General features: G+C 39.6%; 1 protein-coding gene across 5 annotated transcripts in view; it reads left to right on the top strand.

Moving 5' to 3' along the window:
- The window catches only part of USP45 (ubiquitin specific peptidase 45), a 109,660-nt gene extending 93,186 nt beyond the window's left edge, over positions 1-16,474 (top strand). For all 5 annotated transcript variants that reach the window (XM_075597514.1, XM_075597515.1, XM_075597516.1 and 2 more), the window contains 8 exons: positions 169-260; positions 503-559; positions 2,217-2,348; positions 3,394-4,081; positions 8,923-9,020; positions 9,757-9,843; positions 10,536-10,689; positions 11,989-16,474. In XM_075597514.1, the coding sequence (XP_075453629.1) occupies positions 169-260; positions 503-559; positions 2,217-2,348; positions 3,394-4,081; positions 8,923-9,020; positions 9,757-9,843; positions 10,536-10,689; positions 11,989-12,119 (1,439 nt within the window). In that variant the 3' untranslated portion in view covers positions 12,120-16,474. The remainder of the gene's footprint in view (positions 1-168; positions 261-502; positions 560-2,216; positions 2,349-3,393; positions 4,082-8,922; positions 9,021-9,756; positions 9,844-10,535; positions 10,690-11,988) is intronic.
- The last annotated feature ends 1,514 nt before the right edge of the window (positions 16,475-17,988 follow it).

Raw genomic sequence — 17,988 nt, 5'->3', positions numbered from 1 at the left:
ATTTTACATTTGTTGTGTGTATGTACTCTAAGCAAAATATGACAATAGATGTTTTCAGTATAGCTTTAGCTTTGCGGTCTTTTAGTTTGCAGGAAGAGGATCCCGAAACATTACCTGTAGCTCCGAGTAATTATGTTCCATAAACATGGTTTTATTCTTTTCCCACAGCCTACGGAAGAGAAAGTGTGAAGTTGAACTTTATTGATAGAATATTTGTCGGTGAACTGACAAGCACAGTCATGTGTGAAGAGTGCGAGCATGTAAGTACATTTAATCACAGTGCAGGTGAGACTTGCAGCATTATACACATCACTGCTCTAGGGAGCCGGAGTGCATTGTAAACCAAGCCGTACATTACAACATTGTAACCCAAAGGCTGTCACTGATTGGTTATGTTTGGGGTCAACAATACCTGCTGTGTAAACTATATGGAGTTTGTGCACAAGAGTATTCATTAAACTATGCTTAATGCATGTCATTCTGCTTTTCTTTCTCTCTCAAGATTTCTACCGTAAAGGAAGCATTTCTTGATCTCTCGCTGCCGATCATAGAGGAGAGGGTGAGTGAAACGGGCTTCCTTTTAGAAGTCTTGGGATGGCAGTGTATAAATAAACTCATTCAGCACTTTGTGGTGGTTAAATTGAGTGGTAACTTTGAAAATGCAAGCAATTACTCGGTGAGCAATTCTCTACCAGTGTCCTTGAGATGACAGAATACAATAGCATAATTCTTAAATGTTTTTCTTGTTTAGGTATTCAGTACTGCTGGAGTCAGGCTAGCACCAAAACAACCTCCCTCATAGGGGCCAAAGAGTTTGATGGATTGGTGATGATTTGGTGCTAACAAAATACTAAAGCCGCAGTCCCCCAGAAACCTGTCTGCGTTTCCATGTTGGTATCTTACCCCCTGAGCATGTCCTGCTCTGAAAAAAAAATGAACATAGTTACATAGTAGATGAGGTTGAAAAAAGACATGCATCCATCAAGTTCAACCTATGCTAAATTTAGATAACAGATACTTTATCATATATCTATACTTACCTATTGATCCAGAGGAAGGCAAACAAAAACGCCAGAGTCACATCATCCAATGATATCTCATAAGGGGAAAAATAAATTCCTTCCTGACTCCCAGAATTGGCCATCGGATTACTCCCATGGTCAACATCCTTCTCATGTATACTTATTTGGTATATCCCTGTATACCTTTCCTTTCTATTTTTTTTAACAAATCTATTGTATCTGCCATCAGTTTCCATGGGTAATGAATTCATTTAATTTTAAATGCCCTTACTGTAAAGAACCCTTTCCTTTGTTGCTGGTGAAATCTCCTTTCCTCCAAACTAAAGGGATGGCCCCGAGTCCTTTGTACTGCCCTTGGGATAAATAGTTATTTTGAAAGCTCCCTGTAGTGTTCCTGAATATATTTGTATATAGTTATCATATCCCCTATGAGACGCCTCTTTTCTAATGTAAATAAATCTTAAGATTTTACTGGGCTTTGAGAGTGCTCCATTTGAACCTTTCCGGACACAATATATTTGAAACGTTTATATACCTTGAACAGAGAATCAGATTTAAAAAATAATAAAACAAGCATTGGAAACGGCAGGAAGAGATTTCGTAAAGTAAATGAAAAAATAAAGTGCAAATGGGAAAAAATGGAGATCAGCGCGGCCTGCCGCTTAACCATGCAAAAAAAGATACCAGCACACCAGGTGTATCTCGAAAGCTCACACAAATAAAAGCATTTAGTTAGCCACAGAACGGTATCGTCTATTCATTTCTGATTAATAAAGCTCGGCTAACACGGTACATATATATATATATATATATATATATATATATATATATATATATTGGGAACAAATCTGTTGGTGGATCATAACCATGTGGGTAAATATAATGCAGAGGTGTAGGGAAAAGCATCAGGATCCAACCCCTTTCTTAAACTGGTCTTTGTTAGCTTTGGCACAACAGAGTAAGATCTTTGTTATTATCATGTGATGCATAAGTGTTTTATTGCTATGACATGAGTGCGGCGTCCGTAACCCCTAATTCTGAGATCCTGTTACAGTTTGATGAAAGTAACAACACCAGTATGAAACCTGTATGCAAATTGTTAGCCTTGGTCCTGCATGGGATAACGATTTACGTGATGCGACCTGGAAAAGTATGATTCAGATTTAGTGAAATGTAATTCTCTTTAATAACCAGGTATCTAAACCTGTGCCTTTTGGAAGAGGGAGCAAAGGTAAAAGTGCACATGAGGAAGACACCAGTCAGTGTAACTGCAATAACAATCAGCCTGTGAAAATGCACAGAAAACATTCTCTAACAAAAGATAAGGTGAGGATCCTTTATTACTTCCTGTCTGGAAGATGTTTTGTAATGTGACGTCCATGTGTTGACAAAGGATTTGTAAGAGCTTGCACTCCTAGTACTCACTGTACCGGGACAGATAATAGGGGTGAACATATACTGTCGGTGTCTAATCCTGTAGTACATCCCGTTTTGGAACAAATTCAATAGCAGAAAAGGTAGCGGGCACTGGTAAATTGAAGAAAAAGTGTCTCTATTGTAGTTACATATTCCGCCTACACGTTTCGGTCCCAGCAGGAACTGAAACGCGTAGGAAGAATATGTAACCTTAATAAAGACACTTTTTCTTCAATTTACCAGTGCCCGCTACCTTTTCTGCTATTCAATTGAATATACCTATATGTTGTCCATGCAGGAAAATTCCCCCATTTTTTTAAGTTTCAAAAAGTATCAGACCTTATTTGGAGTCCTTTCAAGACCAATGTAGCTAATCAAACTCCACACGTAAAATTCCTTAACATAGCCATTGGTTTTATTCACACCTTTTATAAACGTTATCTTGAGAGATTACTATAAAAAGAAAATTACAAGAACAGTGTATGCCATAACACAGGATGTGCAGTCTGTGTAATGGGGGTCGCAGAAAGGTTTATTTGTGTGGTCTGCATATGGACTAAAATGAAGTATGCCAAAACTAGATCAACTAATATCAAACAGAACAAATTATTAAACAAAAAAAATACACACCGTTTGTTACAAAAAACTCATAGTACAGACATTCTCAATCATATGGTTTCAGATCAATGCAGTATGCAATTTGTGACTTAATGACCAAGGTGAACAAAGATATTTATATCTCAAAAGTTTGAGAACGCAATGTCTATCTACTGTATAATGTTCCTTGAACCCCCTGACCACACATTACAGAAACACCACAAAGTAGTTATCCTCATACTCAGATGTGTCGGCCTTTATTACTTTTTTGGATTGATTCATTGTAGAAACTTGTGCTTTATTGCGTAATTTACACCTTAATAAAATATGTTTTGTTTGTTTGCTCTGTTTCTGTCAGAATCAGCTAAATGAAGAACAGAAACTAGCTCGAAAATCCACTTCCGATGATGACAATAGAAGCCTTGTCATAATGCAAGAAAGCAGTGTTCAGACAGAAATAAATAGCAGAAGCGAAGATCTCTTTTCGACGGAGTCCAACTCCATTCCAGGGAATTTGTCCATTGGCAGCCAGTCTGACGGCAGTGAGAGAGGAGACGGGAGCCAGTCGGAAAGCAGTGGCGATGCAGACAGTGAGGCCTCCGAGTATGAGAATTCATTGATCCAGACTGGCATCAGAAGAACAAGTCTTGGTTCTGGAGTAAATACCAGTCACAACAAGCAAATGGCTATGGACAGTAACTTGATCCTTAACAACCCTGAAGTCTGCGATCATGACTCCATAACTGGTGCTTTTTCCAAGCTCAGCTTTAATCCAGGGGAAGACCGTTCAGACCCTTCCACTAGAGAGCAGCCAAGTTTCACAAACAGTTTGCCTTGTTCACTTTCAAAGTGCACGTTATCTGAGAACCCCCAGACTGCTTTCCAAACACTTTCCCAGGGCTACGTGACTAGCTCTAAAGAGTGCTCTGTCCAGTCCTGCCTCTACCAGTTTACTTCTGTGGAACTGTTAATGGGGAACAACAAACTACTGTGTGACAAATGTACAGAAAACAGGCTGAGGTACCAAAGGAAAACAAACTCTGCCGGTAAAGGGTTCACTTTTATTTCATAAATACATTGTATATTATTGCAACAATCTATCGGTCCATTATTTCCTTTAAAGCTGCAATTCAAGCAACATCCTACATGTGTGTTTTTTTTAAATAATTCCGTTCTGTACTATGATAAAATACTTGGAGCATTAAAAAAAATATATATTTTAAAGACATTTTGTAATGTTTCTAATGTAGGAAGCATTTCCAAAGTGACAGCCCCTTCCCCTTCGCCCTCTCTCTAGCAGTGCACCAATTGTATCTAGTAACTACCCAGTCAATCATATTCCAGGAACTACATTGCCCAAAATGCTGTGCAAGAACTGAATTAAATAACCCTGAGCAAGTGATTGATTATAGGAGAACAGATCGATCTACAGCTTAGCTAATCACTTGTCATTGTGCAGATTGTATTGATGCACATATTGAATGGGAAAATATATATATTTAAAAAAAAAATAATAACGGCAGCTTGAACTGCAGCATTAACATTCACTCTTTGGAGCCTATTCTAGTCGCTCAGAAGTTGTCAGTGCCAAACTGCACGGTTTGGCATGTTCAAAAGTAGCGGAATTAAATGAGTTTAAACACTCTATTCTCTATTGCAAATCGCATCTTCTAAACGGCTTCTATAAAAAGTGACAGACCGCTCCGTTTACCAGCCAAACCGCCCCCGGATTGTACTGGCTTTAGAAGTGGAATGACCTGAGGTGGCACTGACTCTATCCCGTCTGATTTATGGGTTTTGCTCTCTCAGCCGGACCCATATTTCAGGCTCCGGATGTAACTCGCAATACCAATCTCGCCACCCTGGAGGTGCGAGTTTTTCGAAGCGGTTTGTATAACGGAGCTCCGAGAATTGCAGTTTTTGTAAAAAAAAAAAAATGCAAGTTGGAGACTTTTTTGACAAACCGATCGGATTGGCAGAGCCAGAGTGAATCCACTTCTAAAAAATCCTTTAAGACACAGATTGGACATGCGAGAAGGGCTTACAGAATAGCAAAGCATGCTGATCCGCTTCTAAAGGGCACTTTAGAAGCGGTTTGTCACACTTCTGAGCTACGAGAACAGGCCCCAATGGCAATAAGCAGCAACTTTAGGCCTGTAATATAGTGCGCGCATCAATGATAATTGCCTGTGTGAGCCTGACGTTGCATTGCCGTGAGCATTGGCGCGGCAGGTCATAGGAAATACAAGAAATGTGTGTATTCGTGTTATTGCAGCGCCACGTGACGCTCTGAGCCAATCACAGTGCGGCCTAACGCTGTGACATCATAGCCAAGCCTCCTAGCCATGAGCGTCACCGCTTGTCCTATAGACACTAAACGTGCGCGCCACGCGTAACAGTGCGTACTATATTACAAGCCTTAGTTGTTGCTCAGCACAACAATCTTTCTCCTTTTTTTAATGCCTTGAAAGCCTCTTTACCCCATGCTTTAGGCATTTAATATCCCGTTCATACTGAGCCCCAAATAACAGAATTCCTTGACAGATTAAAATGGGAATGTATGTATAACCCATTCATGTGTAGGAATTTGTACCAAGGGAAACACGTCTCTCACAATATTTACTTCTCTCTGTTCCCGTAAATGTATTCTGAAGATTATTGTTGCGTTAAAAAAAAGTGATTTGTGTATCAAGAAATAGGTTTTGGGTTGGGGTTTGCGAGCTATTATTGATCAACTTACATCCTTTCAACTTCCCAGTCTTCACTCTTTATATTCTATGTATGTGCATAGATTTTTCAATCCCCATTTGAGCTACATGTTTTAGACCTAGGCCACATATGCCAAAATATGAATCATTTTACACACAGAAAGTACTAAGAAGTGTATACTATAGCACCTACATGTTATTTTGGGACTACTGTACTTAACATACAGTTGGAACGAGGGGCAGGAGGCCTGTCTCACATTTTCCCTCTCATGCACTTTACCTCTTGAGAGCATCACAAATGACATTACAAATTACAATGTCATGTAACGTGCGTGTAACTGGTATTCTTTAGTATGTGCAACAAGCTATTTTGGCCCATATTTACTAAGCCACCTTCTGCCATAAGACCCCTTCTGGAGCTGGAAGACACCTTACAGCCCATTGACTTTAATGCTGGAGGATATATTGTGACAGAAGATTGCTTGGTAAATATGGCCCTTGTCTTTAGTGATTCTTACCTTGTTTACCTTGCAGCACTCTGGATATAGCAACTTGCGCTTGATCTGTTTTTGACAGAATAAAACATGACTTGTGTTTAAAGGAGCAATCCAAGCAATATCCTACATGTGTAGGGTTTTTTATTTTAAATATATCGGTTCTGTAGTATTAGATAATACTTACTGCATTTTTTTATTTTAAAATTCAACTCTTAATGCAATATTTTTAATGAGTTTTAAAATACTGAGCATCCTTTGATTTCCATAGCAGGCCAACTCCCTTCTATAGCAGGTTTTAACCCACCTCCCCAGCAGTGCAAGATCTTTGTTACCCTTTCCTGTTTGTGATCATTTGTTGCCAATGTCCCAGCAGTTTGTGCTGTAAACTGTAACAATAGATAATGTTACTTTAGTAATATAAGAATACATTGTAGCTGCTGAGTTACACGGACTGAAGGATTGATACAAACAGAAAGGCGGCCATTTGGTGAACCCTGAGAAACAGCATTTTCCTGATCGATCACGGGGGAACCAATCGATCGGCAGCTTTAGTTTAGTTTTCAATAAAAGTAATCAAATGCTGCATATATTAAAACCACAACAAACAACAACAGATTTTAATTGTAAGATGCTTGGATTGCCTCTTGAATCTCATACAAGAATAAAACTTCAATATTTCTTTATCATCATCATCCGTCATTATGAAATCTTAATGCATTTTAGCATTTTTAAAAATATAGACCTAATATTATGTTACCATAAAAGTTCACCCCAGCAATTATGAAATAATGATTTGTTTAGTTATTCATAAACTCCTAGTTATCCCTCGACTGTAGTAGTGTCTATTGTATACAGTATATCAGGGCTTTGATTAAGTGCTGTTTGGTAAAGGTTAAAAAACTTGCATTTTTTTATTTTTCCGAAACACATCAAAATGGTGCAGGAGGTGTTACATGACTGTCTGTCTTCACTTTATTGCAAGTGTAATATTGTTGGCATTGCATCCTATCTTAGTAAGCGCACGTAGCGCCAGTGACAGGATACAGGCATACCCCGGTTTAAGGACATTCACTTTAAGTACACTCGCGAGTAAGTACATATCGCCCAATAGGCAAACGGCAGTTCACGCATGCGCCTGTCAGCACGTCCTGAACAGCAATACCGGCTCCCTACCTGTACCGAAGCTGTGCACAAGCAGGGAGACTATAGAGCCTGTTACACATGTGTTATTTACATCAGTTATGCATGTATATAACGATTGCAGTACAGTACATGCATCGATAAGTGGGAAAAAGGTAGTGCTTCACTTTAAGTACATTTTCGCTTTACATACATGCTCTGGTCCCATTGCGTACGTTAATGCGGGGTATGCCTGTATAAAGCTGTGACCTGCAAATAGGCACTGAAAAAAATACTGCCCATTTCATTTTTCTCGCCCATGCAGAATCTAGCAACGGATAAAGTCCTCGTGCCATGGGAGAACACAGTTTCATTTTGAGCAGGGGAAAAAAATTACCTCTTATATCAAATTTTCCCAAATGCTCTTTGCTGTAGTATTTGCCAGCAATGCTTGAATTATTTTGTTGGCTCATTTCTAGCATTACCAGTGTATGTATAATCTGGCAATCCCAGTTTAGCTCAATTATTTTATTACAATTATTTGTAGGCTTGTGGCAGCTCAGTGTAGCACTTGTCTGTAAATGCTGCAGAAAACGTTACGCAGGTATAGTTTTGTGCGATATCACCCCTATAACCGTGATTATCAACGGGGAGTTTGGTAACTTCTAGGGCAGGGGTGATCACCTCCAGTCCTCAAGCCCCCCACAACAGGTGGGTTCATGAGCCCACGTGGGGACTGCGCACTTAGTAAAGCCCCAAACTGCGCCTTAGTGTTGCTCACTCCCCACAATGCTTTGCATCCACAGCGGCCAGGCATTATAGGGTGTGTCTTTGGAAGCTCCCACAGCGGTTGACGCTATACCACCCATGCTGTCTGCACACCGTGAGGTGGAGTTAGGGGCCTTATTGGGGACGTGCCCCCCTTCCCCATGAGCTCAGGACACGATTCTGCCTGGGATCAGTCAAACAGTTTTGTTAGTAATGATGAGAAGGCAATAAGATTTATTAATTAGGGGTTCGCGGAGCAAATATTTTCTATTAGAGATGAGATTCCTATGTTAATTATTTATCCAACCACACCCTATGTTATTGTCAAGTGGTCTATATCTTATGCTCTTATGCTTTATTTCTCTTGTCCCCTGTCCCCCTCCCCCTTCATCTCTGTTCTCTCCCTCTCCTCCTATTTCTTCTTCCTGCTACATGTCTCTCTCATTCTCTGTCTCTCTCTCTCTCTCCTTTCCTCTTTATCTTGTGCTCTCTCTCTATCGTTCTCTCTCTCTCGTTCTGTCTCTGTCTCTCTCTCTCTCTCTTTCTGTCTCTCTCTCTCTCTTGTTCTGTCTCTCTCTCTCTCTCTCTCTCGTTCTGTCTCTCTCTCTCTCTCTCTCTCTCTCTCTCTCTCTCTCTCTCTCTCTCTCTCTCTCTCTCTCTCTCTCTCTCTCTCTCTCTCTCTCTCTCTCTCTCTCACTCTCTCTCTCTCTTTGTCTCCCACCTACATCTTTCTACCTTTAAGTCATGGAGATGTCAATGTATATTATTGTAACCTCACTCCCTATCCTTTCACAGAAGAGATGCAAGAAAGTGTGTATACAAACGCTAGGAAGCAGCTCTTGATTTCTGCCGCCCCAGCCAATCTCATCCTGCACCTGAAAAGATTCTATCAGGTAAGTAACAACATCTCACCTAACACAAACACACTTTTATCGGGACTGATATTGCATTTCGGCAAAGGCGACTTATCCATCTCCACAGTATTACCCTCAATGCAATGGTTGTTGAAACCATTTCCATTGCCAAAAGAGGTATCTACATTCCATTGATACAATGTACTTACTATAAATTAGTCTCAGAAACAAGTGGAGTGTCTCAATTCTAAGAAAAGTCCACGAAGCATACCAATTTGTAGCAAAATTGGAAGCATTTTAACTGATTAATGAAACACTTGCTGACTTTACACATTGTCTCACCAGTTTTGTGACTATTTTTGCTTCATTATTAAATCAGTTGGATCGGTATCTCCAGATGCCACTGGAGTAACACTCGGAATTATTGCTTCACAAAATGTATATTTATGTTGATTTGATGGCATGGAGCTTGTACCACAACACACTGATCAAATCCACCCCAGTTCTTATTTGGGAGTCTGCTTAATGCCTGATCTTGAAGGTGTTATTTCTCCCTGTTTTGCCCATTTCAGCATACGGCTTCTTTCAAGCTACCGTCTTTAGGACGTATAAAGTCTATTATTAAATATTATGGGATCCAGTTTGTATTTGAACGATAACTTTAATTAAAAAAAGTAATCAAGCTTTGTTTTACTTTTTCAGGACATGTTAGGATAAGAGGATAAGATGTTAGGATAAGAGGCTTATATTGATATCCATATTCTTTTTGTTGCAGAACGGTTTAACGCTACGGAAAATCAATAGACACGTGGACTTCTCTTTCATTCTAGACCTGGGACCTTTCTGTTCTGCTTCCTGCAAGGTACAGTATAACTGTGACGGGTTCTTTACGTTGGGATTATCCCTTTGAGTATGATTGTAATGATATTCAGGGATGGACAGGACGTATCACTTTGTTACATTTGCAGGAGATGGCCGCATTGCTAGGAATAAATATGTACAAGGTAAATATTTGTAAAGGTCCTTACCTAATAGAATCTCAACCAACATACTCGGTGTAATGTCATTTTGATACAGTAGTGTTACATGTGACCAGTGCAAGCAAAAAAAGCAACATCACTTCTCACTTCCTGACAACAACTTAATACAACTACTGTCCTTTTCCTGCTTCACAAAAGTATTGAACACCTTGGGTGAGCAACACGAGTCAAAGATTGGGGAGCCCTTTTCAGCCTCACTCTGATTAGAGAAGGCATAAACATGTAAATAAACAAAAAGCCTTTATGACGATTTAAGGAATAGGAAAGTTGCAGGGAATTGTAGTTTTTTGTTGCTGTTGTCTTTGCTAAACAGTGCTTACTATGTCACAGTGCTAAGTATTATGGGGGATATATTATGTACGGCACTGTTCCATTTCTTGTCAGTCCAGCTACTTAACACAGCAATCTTATAATTGCCACAAACTGCTGCATGGAAAAGACGTGGCAAAATCCAGATCCCTTCTCAGCTGGATTTTCCTATTAATTGTTTTCTTTTCTTCGTGCCAATTATAAGAATGTGTTGGAGGAGAAGTGTGTTCTGTACGGCCTTTATGGGATAGTGGAGCACAGCGGCTCCATGAGAGGAGGACATTATGCAGCTTATGTGAAAATCAGGATGCCTTCCAAAAAAATCAACGGGAATGTCGCTGGTAATAAGAATTCCACAGGTCAGTTTAAATAATATTTGATTTCTATTATAAAAATGTCTTATTTCCAGTGGTTGACAAATCACCAAAAAATCTACTCGCCACACAAAAAAAATCTACTCGCCACCTACAGTAGTACCAAACGTGTGCTGCTTGGGCCAATATTTACTCGCCCGGGGGTTAAATCCACTCGCCCGGGGCGAGCAAATGTATAGGTTTGTCGAACACTGCTTATTTCTATTGCAATGTATGTCTCATCTATATTTATATATAATTTCAACAGAAGGCTTGGTCCCCTTCAGAGTGTTAACCCCTGGAAACAACCCTACATTATTACAACTCTGGCGTTACAGCCAGACGGGGAAGTAACCCATTTGAGAGCGAAATACTTGGGAAATATGCAAATTACATTTTTTAAAAAAAATTTTTTAGAATGTATTCATATTATTTACGTGCATATTCCCCAGGTATCTGTCAGATTTGTTCCCAGGTATTATTCCTCTCACCACGTAGAGCCTAGGTTAGGTGTTAGGTGTGTCCTCTCCCCTCTCTCACAAAATACTGTAAATGTGGCAAGTATAGCTTACATCAACGGTACATAGAATTATTGAAGAAAAGTCACACCAGTTTGGGGAATGTTTATTTTAAATGTAATGGAAGCTAAAAGTAAAAAAAAAAAAAATATTGCTGTGCTTCATTACACATCCACATCTTAAAATATTGTATACTTTATAAACGGGGTGAGGAGAAAATGTGGATCCAATTCCGAGAGTGCAATGTTGACACCCATGGATCCATAATAACAAGCCTTGCCTCTGATTAAAGTTCCAACTCTTAGTTTTACTGTAGCTTGGAATGTCCATTGTACAGCCCTTGACTGCGTAAGCTTCTGGGACAAGGAAGACGTGCAGGGTAACCGTCAGAAGCCTGCACATCTCATCAGACCTAAAGCTGTAAAGCTCAACTATGTTTCCAAAATAGTAACTGTGATCATGGTCTTGGGAAGCAACCAGAGTTATTAATGTCCAAGAAATAAGATCTGACCCGCGTTCGACCACTGCACATATTACTGTACATGCATACAGGGAAACACAAGTAACTGAGATTGTGGAAAGCTGATATTTGCTAAATGGAGCAGTAACATTTAATTTAAGGTTTGCACTGACAACTAATGATGCTTTGACAATTAATGTGGCATCTTTATAATGTTGATACAATTTGTGACTACTTCTTGGCTGTGTTACATGTGATGGAAATAAATATGTAAAGTTGTTAGCGTTTGTATCTAGTAATAGTGGCTTATTTATGTTTGTATTACAGGTTTAAAGGATGGCGTCGGCGCCGCATCGGGACAGTGGGTGTATGTTAGTGACACACACGTGCAGATGGTTTCTGAGTCTCGAGTGCTTAGTTCTCAAGCATACCTTCTGTTTTATGAAAGATTACAGTAGGTACACTTCCCTGTACTTGGGGGCAGATGGATCTCTCTATACAGGCGCATCGAATATACAATAATCGTGCTAGAAGAATTAAGTAAAATATCATCAGTATTGCCATGATCAATGTTTCAGTCTGATTCCAGAGCTTCCTCAAGTGAGTTCTGTATTGACCCGATGGTAAGCAATGGTAAAGAAATATGTCCTACGGCCAAGTTTTTTAAGTCGCTTTATTGTACATTTGGTGTGACCGGGCCATACATATACTGTCCTGTACATATATCTCAACAACCAATGAGCACCCTTCATTTAAAAAAAAAATATTTTGTGTGTGACTATCTCACCCACACACACATACATGTAAATATGATCGTTTTCATTCAAAGCATAGAACAGTGAAATGTTACAGTATATTTTGATATAAAACCGTGCCACCATAAAGCACTACTATGCTTCCTTAAGTTAATATTTATTATTTCATCAATGTTACCTCATGGTTTCCTTCTCTTTCATGCTTGGGCGCAAAGCAATAGGGCAATCAATCCATTTCTCCGAAGTTACAAACTTTAATTCTGTATAATAATAAATGTTACCTCACTTATTCCATGAGTCGGCATTTGCTAGCCTAATATTACAATGCAATCTATGTTTACAGTAATTCTTTTAATTCTGTTGATCTGAATCTATAGATTGATACTATCCGCTTTTCTCTGTGCAGTGGAAGAAATCCAAAGGACAGTATAACATTTTTGGTGTAGGTACCTGCTGAAAAGGAATTACCTTGACGGTGTTGCAGGCTTAATATGTTTTGGCCAAAAGATTAACTAAATGACCCATACTTATGAGAAGAAAAAACAAAGAAATGAATGAAATAATTTTTCATATTGGACCTACATTGGGGTTTTTCAGTTTACGGTTCGATAATATACCTTGCTCAGAAGTGGGGTAGTTCGTTTTAACGAGCGACTTGGTTTCAATATGTTCGACAAATATTAGTTTAAATTGTAGATTTAGCAAATAAATCGTTTCCCTTTATAACACAATGGAAAGCCTATGGCTTCATCTTGGTCTGCCTGACCTAGTTTCCAAATTCAATCTAAAAATAGGAAGTGGAGATTCACACACAAATATAGTTGTCTTAAAAGTTTAGAAATGCAGAGTTGTTGCTTTTTGATTGAACATCCAATCACAAATCATATTAACTATTGGATGTATTGCACCATGCAGTATCTCAAGCCCATAAAGTTAAAATTAGAACATATACACATTCTCTCTAATAGAGGATTCCACATTAAATGATGTATAATGGTATGCATACATGCTAAATTTTGTCAATGTACATGTATATGGGTGTGCAATATACAAATGAGATTAGCTGTTTATTAGATCCAAAGAATAATGTATATATAACTAGGAATACATTGTACAGTATAAGTAATGTTAAAGCATCACTCCAGATTAAATTTTTTGCTTTGTTTATTTGAGTTATAGGATTGAAGCAGGGGGTCTCCTAAACTGAACTACTTTCATTTTAGTTCCGGGGACCCCCTGCTTCCAGAGATACTTAACTTCATAGGGGGTGCCGGTATCTCTATAGGTAACGGCTCCAATGGGGCTTGTTGGGGCTAACATAATGACTTCCATGCTGCCAAAGACCAAGGTCATTACACTCTGCTCATATTGCTCGACCTCTCTGAAGCCTTTGATACCGTGGACCACCCTCTTCTCCTTCACATTCTCCATACTCTTAGTATCTGTAACAAAGCTCTATCCTGGATCTCCTCTTACCTCTCCCATCGTACTTTCAGTGTCTCGTTTGCCAACACCTCCTCCTCCTCTATCGATCTCTCTGTGGGGGTACCCCGGGGCTCTGTCCTGAGACCTCTTCTCTTTTCTCTTTACACACTCTCTCTAGGTGACCTAACCACATATCTTGCGTTCAAATATCCCTTCTATGCTGATGAAACAAACATTTGCTGTACAGACCAAAGTCTCTGAGTGTTTCTCCGCTATATCATCCTGGATGGCCCTCCGCCGACTCAAACTTAACATGTCAAAGATGGAGCTCCTTATACTTCCTCCCAAGCCTGGCCCCACTACCCCCTTCTACATTACTGTTGTCAGGACATACACCCAGTATCCCAAGCACGCAGCCTAGGGGTCACATTTGACTCCTTTCTCACATTCTCTTCTCACATTCTCTTCTCGCATTCACAATGTAGCTAAAACCTGTCATTTTTTTCAGCCGTAACATTGCAAAGATATGCCCTTTCCTCTGTCCCTCTACTGCTAAAACTCTAACAGCTCTTCATTCACCCCCTCCCCCCCTGACTATTATGACTTTATACTATCCGGCCTTCCTGTCTCTCACCTGTCTCCCCTACTATCTATCCTTAGCGCTACTGCTATAATCACTTTACTCTCTCCTAATCCTGTCTCAGCGTTTCTCCTACTGAAATCCCTCTCTTGGCTTCCAATAAAATCCTGTATTACTTATGTAGCCTGTTTCCTCCCACCCACCCCCACTTAGGGAGATAAGTCTGCTGCCGGTGTATGGTGCACCTGTAGGTCTTCAGGAGCCGTGAGCCTCTGCAGTTGGTATAGGGAGTTCAACAGGACAGGCTTTTTCATCCTTCACAGGGTGTAATGCCTCCAGCCGGTGAGGCTCCTGCTAAAAACAGGAGAGCTCCCCACAGGCACCTTCTCTGGTCCTAAAATCTAACAGCACACCAATGGCAGTACAACGGTCTTTATTTTGGTTACTCTGCTCTACAGCATGTGTATTCCCTGGAGCAGACACACAGACCTTGAGGCCCCGCAGGCCCCTCCTCAGCTCCCTTACCCCCGATGGGATACGGGGTAAGCACGTTCACTCCACAGGGGAAGGGAAGGACAGGACCCAGAATTTGGGGAGTCTCAGCTTTTGTACCTCGGGGGAGGGGCTTGTAACCCTGCCCCATAACACAGTAGGTCCGGTACTGAAAGGCATCACACCACGGGTATGTGACCCAGCCAGTATCCTCCCCAGGGATGACACTCTCTGGTTGTTGTTAGGCCTGCCCTGGATACAGCAATAGTGTATCCAGTCTGCAACCAACATGCTAGGCCTCAATGAGGGAGTTTAACCCCAACACTGCCTATTCCTATCAGGACCTACACTGCCGGGGCCAAAGAAAAGATGGTAGCCAGAGCACGGGGCTACACTTACAAGAGTTTCCTCCTCACTTTTAAGGCTTTATACTCTTCTGCTCCTCCTTACATCTCAGCCCTAATTTCTCGCTATGCACCTGCCCGACTCCTGTGTTCTGCTCAAGGATTTCTTCTGTCTAATCCTTTTGTATCTAGAACCCTCTGCCGCCTAAAACCCTTTCACACTCACTGTCCCACACTTCTAGAATGCCCATCCTTTCAATATTCGACTGGCATTCTCTCTCTCTCCACTTTCAAGACCCATCTTAAAACACACCTCTTTAATGAAGCATATATGTAGCTCCGTGGCCGATACTATACACCTCATGTGCACTGACCTTGGCCCCTTGCAGACGCACTTACCATAACACCCTCCTACTGTCTCTAAATTCTTCCTATTTACTACTTAGATTGTAAGCTCTTCACAGCAGGGACTCCTTTCCCTAATATTAGTTTTATGTTTATTTCCATTATGTGTTATTTTATTATACCACTTGTATTACTGCTGTGAAGCGCTAAGAACATGAAGGGCGAAATATAAATAAAAATATACATAATGGTGACTTTAAATGTTCAGCATCTTGCGGGCCAATAGGAAACCATGACATCATCCCTTGCTGCGTGACCAGGGATATTTAAACATTAAGGCGATACTGGCACCCCTTTCGGATGTAAGAATCCCTGGAAGCAGAGGGTCCCGGAGTTTAAATTAACTTGCTTTTGCCCCGGAGACCCCCTGCTTCAATGCTATAACTACAATAAATAAATAAACAAAGCAAGAAATGCAACCTGTAGTGCTGCTTTAAGGTACTCAGAGTTAACGTAATTATAGGTCATTATATTTATCATCTTAATAAGGGAAATGTACATTTGTATGCTACAGTATATAAGGTAGAGTATGTTTTTAAACTTTACAAATAGTGCATATATTGTAGGTTACTTTTGTATTACAACGTTTATAATTTGACTGAATATGTGCATCATAAATCAAATTTATTTTGAAGCCAACATGTTTAGTAAATAAAAATTAATATTTATAATATATAAACAAATGAAACACTGCCTGTTTCTCCAATATTTCGTTTTGTCTGGACTCAGTGAATTTAGAAAGTGAGTAAAAATAAATAACGCACGTGGATACTTTTAGCGTTTGTGAAACCAGGGATTAAACCATATTTCATGCGGGATTTTGTTTCTGTAGTCATTTATTTTCTTTATATGTTATCACGAGGATTTGGGAAGATGCACAAATTTTTTTTAGTTAGTGGGAGTATTGATAAAATATAATATTCATAATTAGTTTTCTATTTTTATTTTGTTTCTGGAAAAAAGATGTATAATTTCACTACAAAAACTTTGCTTGAGCAGTCTAACTATTAAAAAAAAAAACTAGACCCAGGACCCATAGCTCCTCCACCCTTTGTTCTGCATGACATCATTGATGACATCACAAATGTAATCTAATGACAATCTTAATTATGCAAATGATGCAAACGTTAAACATGTAAAAATATTAACATTTTATAAAAGTGACTGAGAACAGAAGAAATAGTCTGGGTGGTTTGGAACTAAATTTGACACCTTTGTAGTCCGTAGATATGACAAAAAAACACACAGAAATATACACATATTAGAAACATATTTCCAGGTTTACATTTTCATTTTATTAAATGTTTCAAGCAGCTGGCCCACCTCCCTCCACCCTATACTTACTAGTGATGTTACTGGTGATTTTGGCCCTCCAGGTGAAACAAAATGTATGTTCAAATCTCCCATGTCACGTGGGATGATGTGAAGCTTCAATATCATTTTTTGCGGCTTCATTCCTAAAGATGATGATAAAAATATGTCTGGTCTTCATCCTTTGTCGATCAACTGCTGGATGAAGGTCTCCCCAATGATCTTCTAGGTATTGTGGTTGGAAGCCTCTCTTCTCGATGTTGCCCCAACAAATGTTCTGATTTCATTCACCTACAGTATCTTAATTTTGGTTCTTTTCTTAATCTTTTTTTAATTTAATTTTTATTGAATGTTTTACAAGTTTAACACTATAAGTAAAAATGACAGATTAAGGAGGGTAGTCAGGGGGGAGGGAGACGTTTAATAAAATTTGTGGGGGGGGGGTGGGTGGAGAGAGGGGGTGTGTGAGGAGGGAACAATGAAATCCAATAACATATGTATGGGTCACATTACAAACATTCATTTTCTACCTGTGTTTGCAAAATCCTATATATAGCTATACAATATATGGGCAAAAACAGATCTTATTACACAACTTAACATTAAGAAAAATGTGAACGAAGAGTGTGAGCTTTCTTTGAGTTTAGATGAGCAACGAGTGATGGTCAAGACTCAGGACAGCAGAGTATGCCAACCAAGGTTCTCAGACCTTCTGAAACTTATCACAGGAGTATACGTCATTAATCACGCTTGTCATTTTTTCTATCTGTCAAATATACCAAATTTTTATTGCAGATTCTAACCCTAGTCGAAATCTTGCTGTTTCCATAGAGCAAGCTATTCCTATTCTTGTTGCTATCGCTATGTTTGACAATATCTTGTTTTCTGCCCTTGATAAATCTTTCAGGGAAAAATGTTTATTGGAATACTAATACGCCGAAACAAGTGATAGTATGTATAAGTGATTTAAAAAGCACCGGGTGCTAGGTAGCAGGTGTATCGTCTTCACCTCGGC

The sequence above is a fragment of the Ascaphus truei genome, chromosome 4 (genome assembly GCF_040206685.1).
Source record: "Ascaphus truei isolate aAscTru1 chromosome 4, aAscTru1.hap1, whole genome shotgun sequence".
In the NCBI taxonomy this organism is placed as follows: Eukaryota; Metazoa; Chordata; class Amphibia; order Anura; family Ascaphidae; genus Ascaphus; species Ascaphus truei.
Note: the sequence above shows the minus strand (reverse complement) of the source record. Positions and strands in the feature narration are given on the sequence as shown.